Below are 18,338 nucleotides of genomic sequence, written 5' to 3'. Positions count from 1 at the left end.
GGTATATAAAACTAGGGCAAACCAAATAATTTTTCCCTCTATTTTTTTCTCCGCGAGGAGCGAATGGCGCCTCCCAAGCTAGGTATCTCTTCGAGCTCGTGTTTCTTCCTCTCTGATCTATCGATCTTGCTCCAGGAGGCGAGCTTCCATTCAAGATCGGCGTCGCGGGATACAGCGGTGAGCTCCAGGTCGAAATATTGCCTCCGATTTCGCGGAGCAATCCCTTAGACGATCTTCCTGAGCTGATTTTGGTGAGTATTTCCAGAGAGTGATCGTTTCCTTGATCGGCATTCGTGTTTTTGGCAGCCACCAGTGCAGCCTCCCCAGACCTCCGTGGGGATTCTTGCAGAGATCGAGGAGAAATATCTAGTTCCTCGGCTGGACAGTGATATTGATGACGTGAAACGGACAGGAAAATACTGGGAGGTCGACTGGTTTGGAGATGGATTTTATCTCTATGAGCCGTCTCTGGCACCGCTTACGATTTCTCCGGTGTGGAAGCCGCCGTTTAGACGAAAGGAGAGTGAGTATCGTACGTCGGAAGAGCAAGGGAGAGTTTGGGTTCCTGAGTTTGAGCAGGTATGTTGATCGAAGCCTTTCAAGTGTTTCTCTTCCATTTTTTTTAATGATTTTCTTGCTTTTGCTTCTTTTTCCAGATCAAGCCTGAGTATGGAAGCGACGCCGCTTCATCGATGTTGCGGAAGCCAGGAAATCCGGCAGACTTTGTCCGTGGAAGTTCGAGCAATCAACCGTTTCGACCAGGTGGAGTTGATCTTGGCGAAAAAATTATTCCCGAAGGCGCACAGAACGGAGAATGGCTAGCCGAAGTTTTAGAAGGCAAACCACTGCAGACTGTTGCTCCGGGTTTTAAACGGGGTTTATCCAACCTTGGTGTCCCTGAGGTATGCAAAAGTATTAGCAACATATTTTGACTAAACTTCATATGCTGCAGCCATTTACATGGTCCAAAAAGTCGGATGTGTCTTCTGCAGAGGCATTCAAGGAACCAGAAAAGGTTTGCTCTTCCGAAACGATGTTCGTCTTCTTTCCTGAACAATGTTATTTCTACACAGAAGGACAGTGTCCTACATTACGAAGACTTATTTCGGAAGGCATGGGAACATCAAATGCTGGAAGAAAGTGAGGACGATGACGAAGGTAAACCATAGGTAATTCCTTTATGTTTCAAGCAAGGCTTTGCAACGTCTTTCAGATCCCATCGACGAGGTTGTATTAAAGGACGAAGTGGAACCCGAGTCTGAAGTTGATAAAATCCTTGCAACTGAAACGGTCGAGGCTGCTCCTGTGCCGAAGGCAGAGGCTAAACAGGTAATATAGCTGGTTAGAAATGAAAAACATTTTCTGACATGGAACTATTTTTCAGGAATGGGTGGTTATGGACGGAGATAGTGGTGTAGCAGAAAGGTTTTTGGAGCTTATACCAGATATGGCAATCCAATTTCCTTTTGAACTTGACAAGTTTCAAAAGGAGGTACGTCATCTCGAGTCGACTATGAAGTCTTGAATTACCTTCCGCAGGCAATCTATCACCTGGAGAAAAATGAATCCGTGTTTGTTGCTGCACACACATCAGCGGGCAAGACAGTTGTTGCTGAATATGCATTTGCATTATCTGCAAAGGTATGCTCCGCCAATGTATTCTAGCTTTGGAAGTCTGACTCTCTTATTCCAGCATTGTACAAGGGCAGTGTATACGTCCCCCATCAAAACCATCAGCAATCAGAAGTATCGTGATTTTAGTGAGAAGTTTGACGTCGGACTTCTGACTGGGGACGTGAGTATACGGCCCGAGGCTTCCTGCCTGATTATGACCACAGAGATTCTCCGCTCTATGCTTTACAAGGGAGCGGATCTTGTACGGGATATAGAATGGGTATGTATTCTCCCAGTTGATTTTCAATCTTTCTTTACGATCGACGTCACAGGTAGTTTTTGATGAAGTCCATTACGTAAATGATGCTGAGCGAGGTGTTGTATGGGAAGAAGTCATTATCATGCTTCCCCAGCATGTCAATCTTGTTTTACTATCAGCTACGGTAAGAATTTTTTTGTTTACAATCTTCTTGCCTCTTATTGTGACTGTTTTAGGTGCCTAACATTAGGGAGTTTGCTGATTGGGTTGGTCGCACAAAACAAAAGAAGATATACGTAACTGGGTATGCATGCTCTCCATTGTGTTTCCCAGCGTCTGAAATTTCTATGTGCAGGACGACTAAACGACCAGTTCCTTTGGAGCACTGTCTGTTTTATTCGGGAGAGCTTCATAGAATATGTGCAAACGAGACTTTCTTATCTCTCGGTGTCAAGGCTGCCAAGGATGCACATTTAGCGAAAACAACAGTGAAAAAAGGTCCTGTGGCACCTACACAAGGAGGACGGGGAAATGTTCAGGGGAGAGGCGGACCTGGTGGCAGAGGGGGCAGAGGGAACAAAGTCATTCCGGAGGAGAAAAACAGTCGTGGCGGTCCATGGCGTTCTGAGACTTCCCAGTGGTATGGACTCATCAACGTACTATCAAAAAAGAACTTGTTGCCTGTACGTATTTTCTTGCATCACATTCTTATGTTGTGTAATTTGGTTCTCTGTATAGGTGGTGGTGTTCTGTTTTTCAAAATCTCGCTGCGATCAATCAGCAGACAGCTTAACCGGATCAGATTTGACAACATCAACAGAAAAAGGAGTGATTCGCGTTTTCTGTAACAAGGCCTTTTCACGCCTCAAGGGCACGGATAGGCAACTTCCTCAGGTGTGTACGTATCTTCTAGCTCAGTACTTATGCTCGAAGTATTTTATAGGTCCTTCGGATTGAAGAATTGCTGAAGCGAGGTATCGGAGTTCACCACGCTGGTTTACTTCCTATTGTGAAAGAGGTAGTGGAGATGCTCTTTTGCCGAGGCGTAATCAAGGTGATGAGTTCGTAAGGTTTCTGAAGTGGTCCTTTCTAACTGGAAGTGCAGGTCTTGTTCTCTACTGAGACATTCGCAATGGGAGTCAATGCACCTGCCAGAACGGTAAGATAGCCATGCAGTTGAGATTATCATATACTTATTCGTATGAGATGCAGGTTGCATTTCATGGATTCAGGAAGCATGATGGTAAATCATTTAGGCAGCTTTATCCAGGCGAGTACACTCAGATGGCGGGCCGAGCCGGGCGAAGAGGCCTTGACACGGTAAATATGGGACTCTTCTTGCCAGGCCAGTCATTCTCACCTCTCTTTACTTCAGGTAGGAACAGTAATAGTTATGTGTTGGGATGACATACCCGACGAAGGAGATTTAAGACGTCTCTTGACTGGGAAGGCCACGAAACTGGAATCACAGTTTAGATTAACTTACACGATGATTCTGAACCTTCTTCGAGTAGAGGAGTTGAAGGTACAATGAACCGATTGTTTTCTTTCTTTTCGCTTTTTCAATGTCAACTCTCCTTGTAGGTCGAAGACATGCTCAAACGCAGTTTTGCGGAATTTCATGCCCAACGTGCACTTCCTGAGCAACAGCAGCAACTTCTTAGACAAGAGGGCGAGCTTTCAAAAATGGCTGCAACGATAGAATGTATTCTTGGCGACCCCACGATTGAAGATTATTACAAATTAGCAAGCGAGGCAGATATGCTCGGAGAGAGCATTCAGGAAAAAGTGATGAACTCCCGTGCAGCACAGCAAGCTCTTATACCGGGACGAATAGTCACTGTCAAGACGACTATCGTAAGTCATATTTCTACGCTGCTTTCGTGCACTAGTGATTTTCTCTTTACAGTACCCAGTTCCAGCTTTGGGTGTTGTCCTAAGAGGACCTAGCGGGACAACAAAAATGAGCATCGTTTTGACACTTTACCGTGGTGCAGTTCCAGCCTCAGCAAAACTTCAGCCTCCAACTAAAAAGCTTGATCAAGATGGAGGATATTTCATCAGCAAGAAGAACAAGAACGACGACGACGAGTTCGCAGTTTTTTCGGGGTCCAAGAAATCTTCAGGTGTCATTCGGTTGACGATGCCGCACTACGGAACGGTGGGAGGAGTCTCCTTTCTGGTCGCAGAGACCAGTGGCCAGGAGTTTCTCAGCATCTCGAAGGAGAAAATCCGGGTTGATGCCAATCGGATCTTAGAAGAAGAAAGCACTATGGCCATCTCGGCTGTACTGCAAGCCCTCACAGAACTTGAGAGACTTTATCCGGCAGATCCTCCACCTCTTGATCCCGTAAAAGGTAATTACTTTCGATGCTCTTGACTAGCAAAACTTGACTAACGCATTGTCTTTCAGATTTGAAGCTCAACGATATCGATGCTGTCGAAAAGTACAAGAAGAAACAAGCCATCACGGAGCTTATGGCACAAAACAAGTGCCATCGGTGTCCAAAGCTGCAAGAGCACTACTCGATTATCAAGAGCCGACAGCTGCTGAGAGATCGCGTGGACAAGCTTAAATTCGATGTTTCAGACAACGCACTACAACAAATGCCGGAGTTTCAGCGTCGTGTAAGTATTCTTCCTTGGAAGCCGTTGTTTGGTTTTTGACTTTCCTACACAAATGTGGATGGCAGATGGATGTTCTCCAGGACGTTGGCTGCATCGATTCGGAGCTCATCGTTCAGCTCAAAGGCCGTGTGACGTGCGAGTTCAACACTGGCGATGAGCTGATCGCGGCGGAGTGTCTCTTTGACAACCAGCTTGCGGATCTTGATTCTGCTGAATCGATCGCCTTGTTGTCCTCGCTGGTGTTCCAGCAGCGTGAAACTAGCGAGCCTGTCCTCACTGAAAAGCTCGCGGCTGCGAAAACAAGGTAATAAGATCTTCGTTGAATGGTTATCGTGTGTTACTTGTGTTTTTTCTACACTTTTTTCTCTCAGGCTTTACAACACAGCGTTGCAGCTTGGAGATTTGCAAGTAAGCCATGGGCTTGTTTCACACGCCGAAGACTACGCTCGTGACGCCCTCCATTTTGGACTCATGGAAGTGGTGTATGAATGGGCAAAGGTAAATTATAAGCTTTTGCATTCCAGGCACTTTCTTCTTCCTTCGTTGACACTTTTGTGTTGCAGGGAACTCCATTCTCAACAATTTGTGAGATGACCGACGTTTCCGAAGGTCTGGTGGTGAGAACTATAGTCCGATTGGACGAGACATGTAGAGAGATTAAGAACGCGGCGCGGATTATGGGAGACACGACGCTCTTCAACAAAATGGATGAAGCTTCCAACCTTATTAAAAGAGATATCGTCTTTGCTGCAAGCTTGTATGTTACAGGGCTTGTATAAAAATCTGCAAAGTCAGAAGTAAATAGTATTCCAGATCAACTTTTAAGCCATTATATTCATATATTATAAAACTGTCACCTTCCAGATTAATTTTGCAAATTGACACTTATTGTAATAAATTTAGCTATATATATCCAAGGTCAACCAAATAATCAATTTTCTTAGATTCAACTACCGTAAAGATCAAACCCTACATTTCTTGTGCATCAGTTCAAAAATTAGAATATGGAATTCCTTGTGTATGTTCTTCTTGGCTCCGTATTTCTGTTCTACCTCTTGGTCAGGCCCTTCCTCCAGCCACGCAAACTGCTGCCACCATCTCCAAGGGGCTTGCCATTTATCGGCCACCTCCATCTCTTGGGAAGGCAGCCCCACATCTCTCTCCAAGAGCTGTCCAACAAGTTTGGAGATATTGTGTGCCTGAGATTGGGACTTGTGCCAGCGATTCTAATCTCCAGTTCCGCGGCAGCGAGAGAGGCACTCAAAACCCATGATCAAACATTTTCTGGCAGGCCATACTTCCTCTTGGGCGATTACGTCTACAGCTCCAAAAGCATGGTGTTGTCACCCCCTAACGAGCACTGGAGAAGAATGAAGAAGCTCTTCAACGCGGAGCTCTTCACGGCAAATCGCTTGGCTTCGTTCTTGGAGGTGAGACGCGAGGAGCTGGCTTCCATGGTTTCTTTTTTGATCGACAACCAGTCGAGAGTGGTGAACGTGAGAGAGCTTGTCCGGAGCTACACTTTCAACACAATAACGAGGATTGTCATGAGCAAGAGGTTTTTTGGGGAGAAGAACACTGTGAACGAGGAGGAAGCTATGGAGTTCATGGAAGTTATGGAAGAGATTATCAAGTTTGGCTTTGCATTCCACATAAGCGAGCTTGTACCGGCTTGGCTCAGATGGATTGACTGGAAAATCCCAGCAGTGAAACGAATCGCCGCAAGGGAAGACATTGTCATCCAAAAGATTTTAGACGAGCACAGGAAAACCAAAAGTTCCCGAGGCACAAAGGATTTCCTGGACATTCTTCTTGAGCATGATACTAAAGGCGATGGAGGTGGAAATGATCTTGACAATGCCAGAGGTACCATCATGGTAATCTCTCTCTCTCTCTCTCTCTCTCTCTCTCTCTCTCTCTCTGTGTGTCCGTGTGTGCTGAATTCTGGAGTATGATCGTGCCAGGAACTAGTTGGAGCTGGAACTTATACCACTGCCTGTGTGATCGAGTGGGCTATACTAGAACTTCTAAGGAATCCAGATGTTCTTGAAAAAGCCCAGCATGAGCTTGAATCCATTGTGGGTCAGACCAATCGCCTGGTAGAAGAATCAGACATTGAGCACCTGACTTACCTCCAAGCGATTGTGAAAGAAACGTTTCGGCTCCATCCTCCTGCACCACTCCTGTTACGTATGTCCACTCAGGAGTGTGTTATATCCAACTATCACATCCCGAAAGGTGCCAACACCTTCGTAAATGTCTACGCTATTGGAAGGGATCCAGGCCTGTGGGAGAATCCAATGGAGTTCTGGCCAGAGAGGTTTGTTGGTTCGAGCATGGACGTCCGAGGCCAGGACTTCGAGCTGATTCCATTTGGAGCTGGGCGGAGAACTTGCGCGGGACTGACACTCGGTTTGAAGGTTGTCCAAGTTGGACTTGCGAATTTGCTCCATGGGTTCGACTGGAGCTGTGTTGCTGGAAGGGACTACAATGTTGCTGAAAGTAGTGTTTCTGTGATTTGGCCAAAGAAACCACTTGAAGCAATAGTGATTCTAAAGTCTAGATAAGAAAACGAGAAAATAAATAAATATTAAAATGTAATTATTTTGAATAATGTATTTTTATTTACTAATAACCAAATGATCTTTTTTGGATCAAATGTTTAACTTCTCACAAATTCTATCGCATGTTTCTGTTCTTTTCTTTGCTGGACTGAACATGGCGAGTGTAAGTCCCACCTAGAAGCCAGCCAAGCAAAAGCGTTGAATTTCCATTCGACACTGTTCATCAAGGATAGTGTGAACACATTGGTCTAATGGAGAAATTCAAGAGCATGGATTTCTCTGCGACTGCCCACGAGCTGTTCGAGTCCGCCAAGGAAGCCAAGGAGAAATCCGAGGAGGCAATCAAGGCCGGGGTGAAGAACTCGCAGGATAAGGTAAAGGAGGTCGCGGAATTGGTGCTGGACGAGGCACACAAGGCCGCCGGGAGCGCCAAGGAGTTCGTCAAGGGCGCGGTCCATCGAGTGGAAGGATATGCCGACAATCTCAAGACAGGCTCCAGCGAGATCAAGGGCAACCTCAAAGACAACCTCTCGCGAGCTCTGGATCAAGTAAGTCAAAAAACTAGATAAGGTTCTCTTGTGGCGTGACAAATTCTCGCTTTTCTCATCTAGAACAAGGGGAATTTCACAATGGAGACATTGGGCAGCTACCCAATGGCCATGGTGAATTGGTGTAGCAATGCTTGTGGATCGTCCAAGAATCACTACAAGGACATGGCTGACGATGTTACCGAAGTTCTCAAGGAGTCAGCCACCAAGCTTGAGCACGAGACCGCGGCGGCTACGTCCTCTAAAACCGATTGATCAAACAAAATCTCCATACATGATTAGAATGATAAGAACTTATTCATTTGCTAGCTTTCACGATATGTTCAAGAGCTTTTTCATTTGCTAGCTTTCCCGGAAATCTATTCTAAGATCACGATGTATTGAGCTTTTTCAAATCCATAAACTATTTATCCATTAGAACGATCAAGTCCTTTACTTAGACATTGTCAACTGAACTAGAACGATCAAATTCTTCAGGACGTCTCTACATTTAACAGCTTCTTCATTTGCTCGTAAACACAATATGACACACTCGCTGCTGGTGCCACCCTGCACAGATTTGGCAAGACCCCTTTGTAGAACCCCCGCACACCCTCTCTTGCATAAGTTCTCTTGAAAACATCCCTCATTCCCTTGTATAATTCCTCTGACCCATTTGCTACCGTGGATTGTGCTTGCAACCTAGTCCTCACCACATGTAAAGGATACACCAAAGTCGTTCCAATGCTCGCCGATACAATCCCACACCCCATATGTACCAGCGGGGCATACTTCGAATCCGAGTCAATCAGGCCTCTCTCCAAGATGCCCTTCTTAAGCGTCTCATACATCGCAAAATCAAAACCAGCATAGGGGAAGATCCCCATCACCGAGGGAAGCAATCCCCTGTACAAAGACAAGCCACCTTCACGCACCCACATATCCCTTGTCAACTTTAGAGCGCTCGTTTTGGCATCGCTGGAGACTTGTATCCTTGTCTTCACCACCTCGAATGGGTATGCCACGACCGTGGTGAGAACACCCGCGCAACCTCCGGCCAGAAACCTAGAAACCGGTCCTAGATCCGATTCCTTTACCCCTTGTAGATCTGCCGCCACGCTCTTGAACCTCTCAAACGTCAAGAACCTCACGCCCGCCTCCGGGAAGTGTTTGAGGACATTCATGCCATTCCCAACGTAGTACCCGGCCAGGCCACCTTTCTGGTATATGTGTTGGATCCCTTGACGCACGGTCATCGGGCTGCTCGTCGTGTTGGTCTGGAGGAGGACTCGTAGACGATCCAGAGGCGCGGTCACGGTTCTAGACGTGGCTCCCGCAACAGCCCCGCAAACAAAGCACCCGATCTCTTTTTCTTGTCGTGCCATTTTGAGTGATAACCCTAGCAACGGGGCTTCTGGTTTATATAGTGCTTTCTCCCTTTTCCTTTACATAGGATTTAGGTCTATATCATTGAGAATTCTGCGACCTGGGCTCGAATCCCAGCAGCCACAACTTTAGAGGCGTGTATAAGATCTGAGATCTGGATATGAAAGGGCCTTTTCTACAACAGGGACACAAATACGCGCAGTATATATGCTTTTTGTTTTGAAAACCAGATGCACGTATTGCTTTATACCAAAATTGACTGGTGTATCGGCTTGACCGTCAAGAAAGTTTAGCACAACGAGACAAGCCCAAAATGTGATACCCGATCTCTTGAGCGATCGTTTTCACCCAAAACTTTTCCCTGTGGTGGGGTGATGGAGCTCATTTTCACCTTTTCAAGGATCTTCGCACACGGGAACCTGAATCGATTCGATCGAGATTACGTCCATTTTTCAGGGTGGAACTTCGCTATTTCGTTTTGACCATGAGGGCAATTGCCAAGAAGAATGCCAGAAAACGTCATGAGCTCCAGAGATCTCTCAGAATGGAGAACAACTCACACAAATTTGAAAATGTGATTTATAACCCGCCAACCTTTTATGTCAACCTTGATGTCACTCCATTTTTCTTGCTCGATTCGCGCCTGACAATGGCGCTGGAGCTTCCTTTTTGTGCATATGATAAATTCTCACACCTAGCACCGAAACCATGGAAGGAGAAGCTCAATGGAATCTTCGCATGGCTCCCTTGAGCTGGCCAGAAATTTTATATGAGAGAACCGCAGCAACGTTTTCAACCTTTGCATGAGAGGTTATACGCATAAATGTTGGGAAATTTTTCTCTTAGAAGATCAATCTAGTCAAAGACAATGTTATTATACTATAATTTAAGGGAATAGAAAGAACAAAAGCATGGCGTAACATAGCCAGCAAATGCCAGCTCTCGATATTCGACTAGAGGTGGGGCTCGTACAGTGTACGGATGACGTGTGTGACCCATGCTTGGGTTTTGGACCAGAATGGGCCGAATCCCAGCCAAAACAACATAAAAAGGGGGCACTAGGCATCACATGAGATGAGATACGTCTTTGGCTGTTCTTGTGTTGTTTGGCTTAAATTCGATCCATACGTGTCGGGTGAGTGATCCCAGAGCGTTTTTTTTCCATTCCATTCGCGATAGAATCTTTGTTCTTGCGCTGGATTGAGGGAAGAACAGAGCGCTCTTCTTGGGCTGAAAGGGAGGGAAGAAGAATCGTGATCATATTGTGCAATGTGGAGTAGAATTCCTTCTAATCAATCCCTGATCTATCCTCTCAATCTTTGTTCTTGAGAGTCTGATTTGAGAGAAGGTAGCAACAATTATTTCTTGCGCGCACAATGTGGAAGGAGTGATGAGGTGAATTCCCTCTTTTTCATAGCCTCTGCTCTTCCAAAGCTAGACAAGAAATTCCCCAACTAGAATCGATTAGAATTGGATCCAATCCGAAAGAGGAGGAGCAATTCCAATCCAATCCTATCATGGGCGCCGAGAAGCGATCGATGATTGATCACCCAATGCCCGGCTGCGGCGAAGCGAGCAAGAAAAAGTACCGGGGCGTGAGGATGAGGACGTGGGGCAAATGGGTGTCGGAGATTCGTGAGCCCACCACGCAAGCCCGGATATGGCTGGGGAGCTTCGCCACCCCCGAGATGGCGGCGCGGGCGTACGACGCGGCGGTTCTCTATCTCAAGGGCGCCTCCGCCCTTCCCGCGCTCAACTTCCAGGATTCCATTCACCACTTGCCCAATCTCGCCGCATTCTTTGATCAATCCACCGCCAATTCCTCGTCCGATGATCCACTGGCGCCGCAGATCAAGGCAATCCAGGCTGCTGCAGCCGCCGCTGCTACCGCATCGATGGATCGCTCCACCGAGGAGCAAGATTCCTCCTCCAGGACGCTGTCCCTCCAAGAGCAAATCCTTGGAATGGAGCAACAAGAGAGTGGACGTTTCTCCCAAAATCCAGGGGACGATCGCGACGATGAGGTCGTGTTCCTGGCAGAGAAGAAGCCCAGGATCGCAATGCAGGAGCAGGAAATCGTGGAGGTCGAGGCCATGGCCGAGGAGCAGCGAAATTGGCTGGATTTCTACTGCGACAACGAGTGGATCTTTGATCTGCCGCAGGTTTTCATGGCCAATTCGCCTCTCGGCAGCCCGATAGACGAGGTCGACAGGATGGACGACCGGCTCTGGCCGCATTCTTGCAATCCACTGTGATCCATCGCAGCTCTATAGACTAGATTTCCCGGAAGTGTACATATGCTCTGTTTGGGTTCTATCCTCTGTTTTTAGGGTTCTTGGTTGGTCAACCAATCATTTTCTCATGGGACATCCTTCCATTTCACTCCAGCTGGAATGTGGATTGGAAGCTGCCCTTGAAATTCCTCCTTGTCAGTTCTTATAATTGTCGAATAGCTTTGACAATCCAAAGGATTCCTTGTACTTGGCCACTGTCCGGACAGAGTTTTCTATGGATTGTCTCGTGTACGGTATTAGCGCGTATGTGTACGACAGGGGATCTACACACATGGGCAGTGGTGGTGGTGGTGGTGGTGTGTTCTTGGGATGGACGGATCAATCAATCGAGATTGGAGGCATTCAAGTTTCCGTGTTCTTCAGGCTTTTCAAACCCCCAAAATAATTCTCGAGAAATTTGACAGCAAGCAATGCCAAGTTTTTCAATGCACGCACTTTTGACAAAGTTCTCATACCCGATCGGTGCGAGCTAGCTGGTAGATTTGACCACCGTTGAGTATGTTGACTAGGGCTGACCATAGAATTAGGGTTCTTCTGGCTATGGCGTGCGCCCGCGGGCACGCTCTTCTCCTTCTCCCCAAGGTGAGACACTACTCTTCTAGGGTCCTTGCCTGCGAGGGGTCTGCGATTCCTGCCGCATTGCCGACGGCCGCGTACGTGCATCTCCCATTCTGCAAGCGCCGATGCCATTACTGCGATTTCCCGATCGTCGCGCTGGGCGAGTCGAGCTCCAATGCCGGCTCCACCATGGAGAGCTACGTCGATCTGGTGTGCCAGGAGATCGCCGCCGAGCGCTCGCCTTCGAGAGGCGCTCTCCAGACGGTCTTCTTCGGTGGAGGTACGCCATCGCTCATTCCAATCCCGCTGCTCCAGCGGATCATCCAGGCGCTGGAAGCCAAGCACGGCTTCTCGCGTGACGCACCGATGGAAATCAGCATGGAAATGGATCCAGGAACTTTCTCCCGGGACTACCTCACGGAGGCGATCCAGTCGTGCGGGATCAACAGGGTCTCTCTCGGCGTCCAGGCCTTCGATGACGATCTCCTCAAGCTCTGCGGAAGATCCCACTGCCTGGACGACGTCTTCCAGTCGATCGAGTGGATCAAAGACTCGCTGCAAAACTGGAGCTTGGATCTCATCTCCTCGCTCCCTCACCACACTCTAGCGTCATGGAGGAAATCACTCGAGCAAGCGATCGCTGCGTCCCCGGCCCACGTCTCGATCTACGATCTCCAGATCGAGCAAGGGACCAAGTTTGGGAATCTCTACAAGCCTGGCATGGATCCACTCCCCAGCGACGACGACTCGGCCGAGTTCTTCAAGCTGGGATCGTCAATGCTCCGGGAAGCCGGCTACGATCACTACGAGATCAGCAACTACGCGAGGAAAGGCTTCCAGTGCCGCCACAATCTCGTCTACTGGAAGAACCAGGGATACTACGCGTATGGGCTGGGATCCACGAGCTTCGTGGATGGAAAGAGGGTCAAGAGGAGCAAGAGAATGAGAGAGTACGCCAAGTTTGTGGAAGCTCTAGCGGCGGGATCACCTGTTCTTCCCGAAAGTTTGGAGGGATCACGCACGGAAGCCGTTCTTCCCGAGAGTGTGGAGGATCGGATCCTTGACACCGTGATGCTGGCTCTCCGGCTGGCGGAGGGGATCGACCTGCGGCGATTCGAGGCGGAGTTTGGGAGTGAATTGGCAGGGATCTTGTGCGATGGGCTCGCGGAGTTTGTGGCGAGTGGGAATGTAGTGTTCTTGGACGCGTCGAGGGAGTGTACGGCGGAGCGAGCGGGGGCTGTGTACGGCAGGCTGACGGATCCAAATGGATTTCTAGTGTCGAACGAGATAATCTCGAGGCTCTTCTGTTTGGTAAAGTAAAAGATTCGGAGAATATGCTCTTGCCACCTTTCTAAAGGTCTTAGGGCATTGACTTTAAACAAATTAACTGTGCATGATTATTAAAATATGGGAACAGGTCTTGGTGGGATGTTCTTCAGCTCCCTGATGGTTTCTTGGGCGAGAAGGAGCTGCTTCCACTGACCTCCTTCTCGAGGATTTCCTTTTGCGGAACTCGAAGCCTAGAGAGGATGAAACTGCCAAGGTGGCTCGCGGTAAGCTGCGCAAGCGGCAGTTTCACCTGGTCGCAACGCCCAGGATCGGGAAGACATACTACTGGTTCTTCAAGCGCCAAATTTCAGCGCTGGAGAATGAAAGAGTGGGGAAAAGTCCGATGCTAGTCCGACCATTCTTCTCAATCCCTGTCGAATACACTCGAAGGAATGTCCCCGAATGAGGCTCGAATGTGCTCTTGGCACAAGTGATCCAGGCCAGGCCAGGCCACAGCGACGACTAGCGCGTGGATCTCCGCCGGATCGGCATTGATAGCTGCCAAGAGAAATAACTGGATGCTCGAAAAAGAGTAACAAGGGCAAATGCCGCGATCGCAATCTTCCATCTTTCATCTTCTGGAAGATTTCCAGCGCCCGCACTTTCCATACATTTCTATGACCAGATTAGCAAGGAACCTCGAGGCCGCTGGAGACGATTTTCCTCGTGGATGCGCCTTCCCCCTCCCAGATCTGTGCTCACCGCATTCTCGCCCAGGCGCCCACAGCTGGAGATCGCTCCTCCTTCCTGCAAATCTTCGCTGGATGGCACCTCCTCGTCAAGGCTCAAGAACAATGCCATGGAAAACCAGCGCCATTGCGATTATACGCTACTGCTGCACATTTTCGATCCAGGGGGCTCTTTACCGGGCGGTCTGCTGCTGCCGGGCGTGCTCTATGAGTCGAGCAATGTATGGTTCTTCTCGTGCTCATTTTGCTTATACTCTTGTCCAGTCCAGATCGCTTCATTCCTCATCTTCGCCACCCTTTGGCCTCGAGCATTTTCCAAGATAAAATGGAGGCCTGTAGTTCATCAACATCCAAGGCGTGGAGTGACCACAACGCAACTTGTGATGAGATGAGTTGGTGACCTGGTATATTTTTTTGAGTTATGCTCTTTGGAAACTTTTGAGAAAGCTTGCTCTCAGCTGATTGAGTTTGAGGCTCTCACAGGTTTATTGGATCTCTGGTGCAACCCTGGAGTTTTGTTTGCGGGTGAGTAAGCTTTTACGGTTTCAGAGCAATATATTATTGCCAAGAAAACGCATCAAAACTTGGAGCTCCGAGTCTCACGCCCCGAGGATTTGAAAGGATCCAAACCTATGGACCTCCAGCTTTGACAACCAAGTGAAGAATAGATTCCCGGGACCAGGGTGCCTGGATCAAATCAAACTCGAGCTCAGACAAGCCATCTTCCAGAACAATATCTTAAACGGATGTTGCTGGTTCTTGTTGCAGCATACTTATACTTTGTTTCTCAAAAGTAGCTTCTGCATCAGCTGTTTGCTCAGATTGAGATGCAGAGTCCATCCAACCCGTTTTGTTTGCCATGGCCTCGCCAGAGCATGGAGAAAGTGAGAGTTTCATTCCATCGAGAACAGAATGGTTTCTTTCTTGAGCTTGACAGCAGCAACGAGCTGAGCGCCATGCGCCCACAAAACGAAAATCTCTTGCGCCGCTGTTTACATTATGGTATACGTTAAGAAGCAATTAGTGTACACTTCGGACGGGAACCTCGGATATCTGGCTAGAATAAAAAAATATATTGGCATGGTCACAGGTTCGAATCCACAGCCAGAGACCCAATCAAATGAACGAGGATTTTCTCTTCTCCGCAAAGTCGCTCGCGGCAGCGTTGCTGGAGCTAAATCTTCTACCACGAATGATCCACGCGCAGGGTTCAGGCTCTTGGATCGCGCGATATTCCCTTTCGCTGGCAAATGCGAGCAGCAAGAACAGGGCATTCGATCGATGCGGCGTCAATCTTGTTCGATTGAATGCCCCAGAGGAATCTCGTGTCCTGCAACACGGTCGTACAATCCTGCATCAATCTCAGCCAGGCAAACAAGATCTTGGATTGACGTGGTCGGTTGGCACTCACTCAGTACGCTGTATGCCCAGTCCGGGCATCATGAGATTTCCAAGAACAAGGAGTTCCGGGATCGTCTCCTGGAGCGCGATGATCACCGCGTATGTGGCGGCATCCCGCATCCGAGAGCGAGAGTCTATGTTTGATTGCGTCTCAGAGCGCCATGGAACTCGATGATAATGGCGCTCGCGCACCAGGGGCAAATTGTGGCAGCGAAATCGACCTTGGGCAAAAACGCCGGCCAAGGATCTCGTGTCCTGGACGAATCTACTGCCCAGAATGACAGGACGTTCCATGGGTTCCCCTTCCAGCAGTGAATACCAGATGAGGGATTTGGCCACCTCCAAAGAGATCTTTGATTTCATGCCGGATGAAGACGTGGTACATGGACGGGGATGGCGTCAGCCACCAAGGCTTCGTCGCCCTCACGAAGAAATCCCGGAGAAGAATCCAGTACCGTGGATCCTCGCATTTCCGAGAATGGGCATTTTGACAAGGCCGTTCACGAGATCCTGCGCAAGACCATTGTCTGCTGGATAGCTCTCACGCAAGTTTCAACTTGAGCGCCGCCAGGAGCATGTTTGAGAGCATGAAGATGCGCACCTTGGTTTCCTGGACGACCAACGCTCAAAACGCTTGAAGGACAAAATCACAGAACCATACTCAGGTGCTTCGAAAGCTTCCACAGTCAGACCGTTTGCTTCTACATCCCAAAGAAACCAGGGGATACCTCCAAACCATTCAAACGCCATTTCAGCAGCATTCACTCTCTGCATTATCTCTTTGGCTTCTTCCGATCCACTCTCGTATTCTGTCACGCGTTTCCTCCAAGAAGACACAAGAGCATCGTACTCGTGCTTTTCCCACGCAGGCAGATAGCGAGTGAACGTTGTCCGCTAGGCTTTTCTGACATTGAACTCGTCTGGTGATGAAGCAGCAACAAGGGTTTTATTTCCAACCATCCGCCCCAAGTCCACTCACTGATCGATGAGATGGTAATCTACTTTGCTGTCCAGCACAATCTCCTGAAGGAAGTCTTCTCTATTCACCACCCTGAGCTTGTCACCCTCGAACATCAAAACAGTCGCTCTGGACTCGTAGATCATGACCGGAAGTACCAGAGGAATGCAGATTTACCAACCCCCGAATTTCCATTCAAATGGCAGCACAACATCCACATGAACGGCACCAGGATCTTCCTGATCTCTTTGTACAACCCATCGAATATCTCCTTCACGTACAGCTTCAGAATATTGCTGTGGAATGTGGTCAGACGAGCACCTTGAGCAAGAAATTTCATCCGTTCCAGATGGAACATTGATCCACCATGCCTGCCGAGATCTCCTAACATAGACTACATGTTCCCACAGGAGGCAAAGCATATTATTGCACGTTTTAATTGAAAAGCATTTAGCTCAAGTGTTACAATGAGAAGACCTTGCTATCCAATGAGAGCACGACTCCTTAAAATGGACATTCCAACAATGGCCTAATCTTCATTATTGAGCTTGGGTTCATTGTAAAAGATTGTAACCGAGCTTAGTCTTTGTTCTGTGGGTTCCTTGTAAAAGATTGTAATTAGAAGCTCTATTAGCTAAAAGAGTGATGAAATCACAAGGAATCCAATCACGGTGGCGTTCTTCAGGCCACTTTAGCATACGACAATGACATCCTCAATGTTAACAATCCACCTTGCGTGTACTAGTGCTCCACGATCGGGCAAGTCTCCGCATAGGTTCATCATTTGGCGAGGAGCCCCATGTAGCTACATGTTATAACTTATGTCTAGCATTCTTGAGGCCAGTTTCGTCCTACTAGATGGTACATCCTGACAAAGAACTTTTCTAATTTCGGAAGTGAATGTGATCTAGTCGGGAGCCATTCCTTCCAAGACCATGTCCTGGTAGAGGATCAAATTAAAGCGTGGAAGAAATTCCCAGTGAGAGCGTAGGCCTAGCAGTCCATGCGACAATGTTGTGGCACTCGGGCATTTGATCGAACATTGCCCGTGCCATGTGTGTGTCGTTTTGAGTGTAGAACTCATGGTTTTCCATGGTATGTATGGTTCTTCTCGTGCTCATTTTGCTTATACTCTTGTCCAGATTGCTTCATTCCTCATAGATGTATTTTCCAAGATAAATGGAGGCCTGTAGTTCATCAACATCCAAGGCGTGGAGTGACCACAATGCAACTTGTGATGAGATGAGTTTGTGACCTGGTACACTTTTGTGTTATGCCATCTGCTCTTTGGAAACTTTTGAGAAAGCTTGCTCTCAGCTGATTGAGTTTGAGCTCGGTCAAGACTCTCACAAGATTGGACAATAGTGTGAAAGACAGATGATGGCCATACTTTTGGCACCCAAAACCATGTGTTTGACGACAAGCTTATCTTTCGTTGCACCAAGATCACTACCAATTCCATTTGTTTATGTTTCCGCAGACAGGATCCATCGCCACCTTGAGGAAGCTCGTGAAGTTGATCGCATCGAGATTACCCCCGGACTGCAATTGTCCAGAGTCTGAAATGGCTTGGCCGATTCTAGGCTGGAAACGCTTCGGAAGCGATCATGTTGGAGAGGTATCGATTCAGCCAGTAGCTGCTCTCCAGGATCCGCGTGGATCCTCCAAATCTCTGGCCTTGCAGCCCCTGGATGTCGTTTACGTGGACAGTCAGAAAATCTTCTTTTGCATTCAAATCCAATGAGAGGTGCTGAAACTATATTTTATTATCTCCCAGTGTTCATGGCTTTGTGGTTATAGCATGCATGCTGTAATGTTCTATTGTGTAGGGTTGCTGGGTTCGATTCCCATCCGCCTCAACTTTCAATTAAGAATAATACGGTCTTAGGGTCGCCCCCTAACATGAACACTATTTTATTATTAAATTAACTGTGTTGATTTTTTGGGTGTTAAGTACCATTTTATTATTTTTCTTTTCCTTTTTTTTACAGACTTAAACAAACAGATCATTAAAAAGTATTAACTTAGGTGCATCTCTGTAGTCATGCAATCAAATTTTGTGGAAGGGAAGATATATATTTGATTTGCTCCAGCAGCACACAAACAGCACAAACATGCCATTGAGCTTACC

At 47.7% G+C, this 18,338-nt stretch overlaps 5 protein-coding genes and 1 pseudogene across 5 annotated transcripts; 5 read left to right on the top strand and 1 right to left on the bottom strand.

Annotated features, from left to right (window-relative positions):
- The first annotated feature begins 35 nt into the window (after window positions 1-35).
- On the top strand, window positions 36-5,364 carry LOC9630132 (DExH-box ATP-dependent RNA helicase DExH11). Its single transcript, XM_002961938.2, has 24 exons — window positions 36-82; window positions 136-251; window positions 307-579; window positions 657-902; window positions 953-1,015; window positions 1,074-1,158; window positions 1,214-1,329; window positions 1,385-1,492; window positions 1,540-1,641; window positions 1,694-1,894; window positions 1,947-2,057; window positions 2,110-2,177; window positions 2,229-2,556; window positions 2,612-2,767; window positions 2,817-2,927; window positions 2,979-3,032; window positions 3,086-3,193; window positions 3,249-3,398; window positions 3,458-3,730; window positions 3,783-4,230; window positions 4,287-4,501; window positions 4,567-4,805; window positions 4,873-4,999; window positions 5,065-5,364. Exons 1-24 carry the CDS (start codon window positions 64-66, stop codon window positions 5,278-5,280), a joined length of 3,933 nt encoding a protein of 1,310 aa, XP_002961984.1. The 5' UTR covers window positions 36-63; the 3' UTR covers window positions 5,281-5,364.
- A 134-nt stretch (window positions 5,365-5,498) lies between these two features.
- Window positions 5,499-7,068, top strand: LOC9657253 (cytochrome P450 71A1). Its single transcript, XM_002961937.2, has 2 exons — window positions 5,499-6,378; window positions 6,466-7,068. Exons 1-2 carry the CDS (start codon window positions 5,506-5,508, stop codon window positions 7,066-7,068), a joined length of 1,476 nt encoding a protein of 491 aa, XP_002961983.1. The 5' UTR covers window positions 5,499-5,505.
- A 140-nt stretch (window positions 7,069-7,208) lies between these two features.
- Window positions 7,209-8,036, top strand: LOC112349290. The gene is made up of 2 exons (XM_024683488.1): window positions 7,209-7,613; window positions 7,677-8,036. Exons 1-2 carry the CDS (start codon window positions 7,317-7,319, stop codon window positions 7,866-7,868), a joined length of 489 nt encoding a protein of 162 aa, XP_024539256.1. The 5' UTR covers window positions 7,209-7,316; the 3' UTR covers window positions 7,869-8,036.
- Window positions 8,037-8,086: 50 nt separating this feature from the next.
- Window positions 8,087-8,977, bottom strand: LOC9630131 (annotated as a pseudogene).
- Window positions 8,978-10,080: 1,103 nt separating this feature from the next.
- LOC112349403 (ethylene-responsive transcription factor ERF034-like) lies at window positions 10,081-11,458 on the top strand. Its single transcript, XM_024683783.1, has one exon. The coding sequence runs from the start codon at window positions 10,496-10,498 to the stop codon at window positions 11,231-11,233; it is 738 nt and encodes a 245-aa protein (XP_024539551.1). The 5' UTR covers window positions 10,081-10,495; the 3' UTR covers window positions 11,234-11,458.
- Window positions 11,459-11,742: 284 nt separating this feature from the next.
- LOC9657252 (oxygen-independent coproporphyrinogen-III oxidase-like protein sll1917) lies at window positions 11,743-13,209 on the top strand. The gene has a single exon (XM_002961935.2). The coding sequence runs from the start codon at window positions 11,771-11,773 to the stop codon at window positions 13,148-13,150; it is 1,380 nt and encodes a 459-aa protein (XP_002961981.2). The 5' UTR covers window positions 11,743-11,770; the 3' UTR covers window positions 13,151-13,209.
- The last annotated feature ends 5,129 nt before the right edge of the window (window positions 13,210-18,338 follow it).

Source organism: Selaginella moellendorffii, unplaced genomic scaffold (assembly GCF_000143415.4).
Source record: "Selaginella moellendorffii unplaced genomic scaffold, v1.0 SELMOscaffold_1, whole genome shotgun sequence".
NCBI lineage: Eukaryota > Viridiplantae > Streptophyta > Lycopodiopsida > Selaginellales > Selaginellaceae > Selaginella > Selaginella moellendorffii.
The sequence above is the reverse complement of the archived record's forward strand: the minus strand, read 5'-3'. Positions and strand labels throughout refer to the sequence as shown.

Bases quoted from the DNA above. Each gene is read 5' to 3' on its own strand.
- LOC9657253 (XM_002961937.2), top strand. From the start codon at position 5,506: ATGGAATTCCTTGTGTATGTTCTTCTTGGCTCCGTATTTCTGTTCTAC. The intron at 6,379-6,465 runs GTAATCTCTCTC...TGATCGTGCCAG, and splicing joins ATGCCAGAGGTACCATCATG to GAACTAGTTGGAGCTGGAAC.
- LOC112349403 (XM_024683783.1), top strand. From the start codon at position 10,496: ATGGGCGCCGAGAAGCGATCGATGATTGATCACCCAATGCCCGGCTGC.
- LOC9657252 (XM_002961935.2), top strand. From the start codon at position 11,771: ATGTTGACTAGGGCTGACCATAGAATTAGGGTTCTTCTGGCTATGGCG.
- LOC9630132 (XM_002961938.2), top strand. The intron at 1,330-1,384 runs GTAATATAGCTG...ACTATTTTTCAG, and splicing joins CGAAGGCAGAGGCTAAACAG to GAATGGGTGGTTATGGACGG. The intron at 3,399-3,457 runs GTACAATGAACC...CTCTCCTTGTAG, and splicing joins TTCGAGTAGAGGAGTTGAAG to GTCGAAGACATGCTCAAACG.
- LOC112349290 (XM_024683488.1), top strand. From the start codon at position 7,317: ATGGAGAAATTCAAGAGCATGGATTTCTCTGCGACTGCCCACGAGCTG. The intron at 7,614-7,676 runs GTAAGTCAAAAA...TTTCTCATCTAG, and splicing joins TCTCGCGAGCTCTGGATCAA to AACAAGGGGAATTTCACAAT.